Below are 4,065 nucleotides of genomic sequence, written 5' to 3'. Positions count from 1 at the left end.
AAGCAACGTCAGAACGATCTAACATAGATCAAAGCACTCCGTACGAATAATTCCGAACCAAAACCGCGTTCTATCGGCGGATTTTGCCGACAAACGCACCGAAAATACATTTCCGATCTTCGCAAAGGTCCGGGGCCTTGGACAATCAGTCTAGAGATCACCCACAGCCTACCCATGCTGCCAACAGCAGCCGCAACAACCGGAATTGCATAAAAGCCCTTTCGAATACCCGAAATCGCATTATTTCATGCGATTTCGGCGCTTTTATGGTTCGTCTGGACAAACCAGAAGTGAATCAGCCGAGCCAATATACCCATTGACAGCTTTCAACGTGCCGGAGGCCGTGCTCACCTTTCAGAGCAATTTCGGCCACTGCGGAGATCGCGGGAGTGACGCGAAAATCTGCGAACAGTGCGCACAGCATGAAAAACGTGCTTATCTCGCTAACCAGGGGCTCGCTGACCCTAATTGAGGTGAGCACTGTGATCAGGACTGACAGACTATCTCCGTGCTCACCCCCGGAGGCATCGGAACAGCCTCGGGTCGCCGGAACAGTGACTAGAACAGGAAATCATGTGCAGGACAGCAACAACAATGCTCACCGGCCAAGGCAGAGCTAGGGCTGGCCGCCGGCGGCCGGACGGCGAGCGCTTCGGCCGGAGGTGGGAGCAGATGGTCCAAGGGGTCTGGGGAACCTGCTGGCCGGCGGCGCGAGGCGGCCGGTGGCACGGCGGAAGAGATCAATTCCTCCAAGTGGCTCTCGGGTTCAACGCTTCCCGGTGGCACGGCGGCGGCCGGAGGAGGTCGGGGCGACGGCGATCCGTCGCCGGAGGCCGTGGGAAGGGTGGTGCTCCCCGCTGTGGGCGGCGGCGACACGCAGATTGGAGGGAAGCCCAGCCTCGGCCCGCACCAAGTCTGGGCGGCTGCAGGAGCTTCGGGCGGCGGCCGGCGGTGGTCGGGGACGTCGGGAAACACGCGCGTGAGGTCGCCGACAGGAGGCTGCAGCTCGCGGCCACGAGCTGACTCGAGCTCGGCCCGAGCTGCAGCAGATTGCCGCAGATGGTCCCGACGGCGCCGGCAACGCGTGCGGATGGCGACGGCTGGCAGGGACGGCGCCGGGGAGATCGAGAAGGGTGGTTCATCCAATCCCGAGCGGCAGCAGGGCGAGGAGGAGGAGATCTCACAACCTCGGCCAGATCTGTCCAGGTTCGCCGCATCCTGCCAGGGCGGCGGTGGCGGCGCTCTGGGGCGGCCGGGACGGCGGCGGCCGGCGGCGATGATGCTGGAGAAGGGTCTCGGCCAGAGGGTGCAGTCTCGACGTGGATGGTCACCCCNAACGTCGGATCGAAGTACCCACCTGTACAACTGTCGCGCCTGTCTCCTGACTGCAAAAGAATGTCAACAGGACCTAAGGAGGGTCCACGGGGTTAGTGTCTAACCCACAGCTAAGAAACCCTAAAAGCATAACCCACAAACAATCCCACAGAAATCGGTTTCCCAATACCGATTACCGTAACTCGCCGGAAGTCCCGAAAATCGCACCGGGACTCCGCCGGGACCCATTAACTATCTCGGAAGGCACCAACTCATGCCACGAGTCATTCGCTGCCACTAAACACTTATTTTAGTGTGACATGGCAGCAAACACAAGGATACACAACCAAACAACTATTGGTGGATAATTGTTGGGATCCGGGTTCCTGGAAGTGTCTATTTCGACACCGGAACCCATCGTCGCTCACCCGTCATTTCTGAACTCTCGAAATGACGTGAGTGACCAGCCAACAAGGCTCAGCGACTACACAATAACTCACGAAGCACTGTCGGAAGGAATCCGAACCGATCCCGCGTTTCGTCGGCGGATTTCGCCGAGAAATGAGCCGAAAATCTCTTTCCGACACTTGCAAAGGCTTGGGGCCTTGGACGATCAGTCCAGAGGTTATCATTAGCCCTAACTCGCTGCCAACAGCAGCTACGATGAAGCAAACGGCATAAAAGCCCCTAACGACACATGACATCACATTATTTTATGTGATTTCATGGCATTTCTGGATCGTACACGCAAACCAGGGGTCGATTAGGACAAACATCGCTCTCGCTGATAGATTTCAGCATGCCAGAGGCCGTGCTCACCTTCCGGAGCACTGCCGGCCACTGCGACGCCCGCACGAGCGACGCGGAATTCAGCGAAACAGCACGCACAGTGCAAAGATTGCCCTTAACTCACTAACCCGGGCACCATTAACCCAAACGGAGGTGAGCATCGTGTTCAGCACGAGCCCACGATCATCGTGCTCACCTCCCGGGGTGTCGGGGAGTCATCGGATCACCGGAAAGGTGACCGGAAAACTTAACTACAGTGCTGGAGCATGAAACAACCACTTACCAGAGCAGTGGGAGCTAGGGCTGGCCGCCGGCGGCCGGACAGCGAGCGCTCCGACCGGGGACGGGAGCAGTCGGTCCATGGGGTTCGGAGGTGGTGCTGGCCGGCGGCGGGCGACAGCCGGTGGTGCGGCGGCGGAGATCAAGCCCGCACAGCTCCTCTCGGGTTCAAGGGCGCCGGCGGCGAGGCGGCGGTCGGAGGAGCTCGGGACGGCGACCGATCGGCGCCGGAGGCCGAGGGGAAGGCCGTGCACCCTACGGTGGGCGGCGGCGGTGCTCGTGGGCGGCGCGGCTCCAAGGTTGGCTCGCACCGGTCTGGGCGGGTGCAGGAGCTCCCAGCGGCGGCCGGCGGCGTGCGGGGACGACGGGGGAAGCACGCCGGAGGTCACCGGGGTCGGCTGGGAGGTGGCACGACCGAAGGAAGGTGGTGGCGGCGCCCGAAACTCGAGGTTGGCCCGACTCGGTCTGGGCTGACCCGGGCTGGCCGCAGCTCCCTCAGGCGGCACCGGCGACGTCCGGGGATGGCCTAAGCCGGGGGAAGAACGTGCTGGAGGTAGATCGCGGCCCGGGGCTTCCTTCCATCGGTGGTGGAGCCTCTCTACCTGCTCTCGGCCAAGGTGGGNCGGCGCCGGCGGCGCGTGCGGATGGCGACGGCTGGCAGGGACGGCGCCGGGGAGATCGAGAAGGGTGGTTCATCCAATCCCGAGCGGCAGCAGGGCGAGGAGGAGGAGATCTCACAACCTCGGCCAGATCTGTCCAGGTTCGCCGCATCCTGCCAGGGCGGCGGTGGCGGCGCTCTGGGGCGGCCGGGACGGCGGCGGCCGGCGGCGATGATGCTGGAGAAGGGTCTCGGCCAGAGGGTGCAGTCTCGACGTGGATGATCACCCCTCGAGCTCAAAGACCAAAGAAGATAGTGGCTAGGTCGAGATGATGGTAGAGGAGAGGCCGATCCTGGTTTCCGGCGGCCGGGGAAGCTCGCCGGCGGCCGGGGCGCGCGCCCTGCTAGGGCATGGACCTGCAGACGGCGGCTAGGGCATAGCTGGGCGCTGGGTTGAGTAGATCTAGGGTTTCGTGCATAGAAACCCTAGATGCACATTGTATACAAAGTGCAATTTTGCACAAAAGTCCACCGAACTACAAATTTCAACCCTAGTCCTTCACAATGGGTAACTCTCGCGCTTTTGCACCTCCACAATCGATCTCGCGCGATTCGGTACATAAAATATTACGACTTTTGCGAATTTCCCGATTTTCCACTCTCGACCCCTTAGCGAACTTATTGCAATTCCCAAAGATCCGTCCATCGGATTTCCGATCGGATCACGCCAACGCGTTCAGCATGTCGAGGCATCGAATCTAGCATTTCGTTTCGTCCGATTTGATCTCCGATTCACGACGAAATCCATTATCTCTCCAAAAGGCCAAAATGATGCACAATTACATAAGAAACATGTATTTTCAGATTTTCTCGAAAACCGTGCATCAGATCTAAAATCCGTCAGTGCCATTGGTTGTAAGGACTGAGATTTTTGCAGTGTAGCTAAACTCTCAGTTGACGATGTTTTTGTGTGTAATTTAATTACAAAAGCACTCGTCAAGTTTCGGGCGAAAACGAGTTAAAACGGAAATTCTACGCGATTTCCAAGTTTCACTTAAAGTGAATAGTAACTCGATTTTCCGGAG

At 59.4% G+C, this 4,065-nt stretch overlaps 1 protein-coding gene across 1 annotated transcript; it reads left to right on the top strand.

The window, feature by feature from the left end:
• Window positions 1-247: 247 nt before the first annotated feature.
• On the top strand, window positions 248-2,856 carry LOC109704535 (circumsporozoite protein-like). Its single transcript, XM_020225279.1, has 3 exons — window positions 248-431; window positions 582-1,306; window positions 2,395-2,856. Exons 1-3 carry the CDS (start codon window positions 248-250, stop codon window positions 2,854-2,856), a joined length of 1,371 nt encoding a protein of 456 aa, XP_020080868.1.
• The last annotated feature ends 1,209 nt before the right edge of the window (window positions 2,857-4,065 follow it).

The sequence above is a fragment of the Ananas comosus genome, unplaced genomic scaffold, assembly GCF_001540865.1.
Source record: "Ananas comosus cultivar F153 unplaced genomic scaffold, ASM154086v1, whole genome shotgun sequence".
NCBI classification, from domain to species: domain Eukaryota; kingdom Viridiplantae; phylum Streptophyta; class Magnoliopsida; order Poales; family Bromeliaceae; genus Ananas; species Ananas comosus.
Note: the sequence above shows the minus strand (reverse complement) of the source record. Positions and strands in the feature narration are given on the sequence as shown.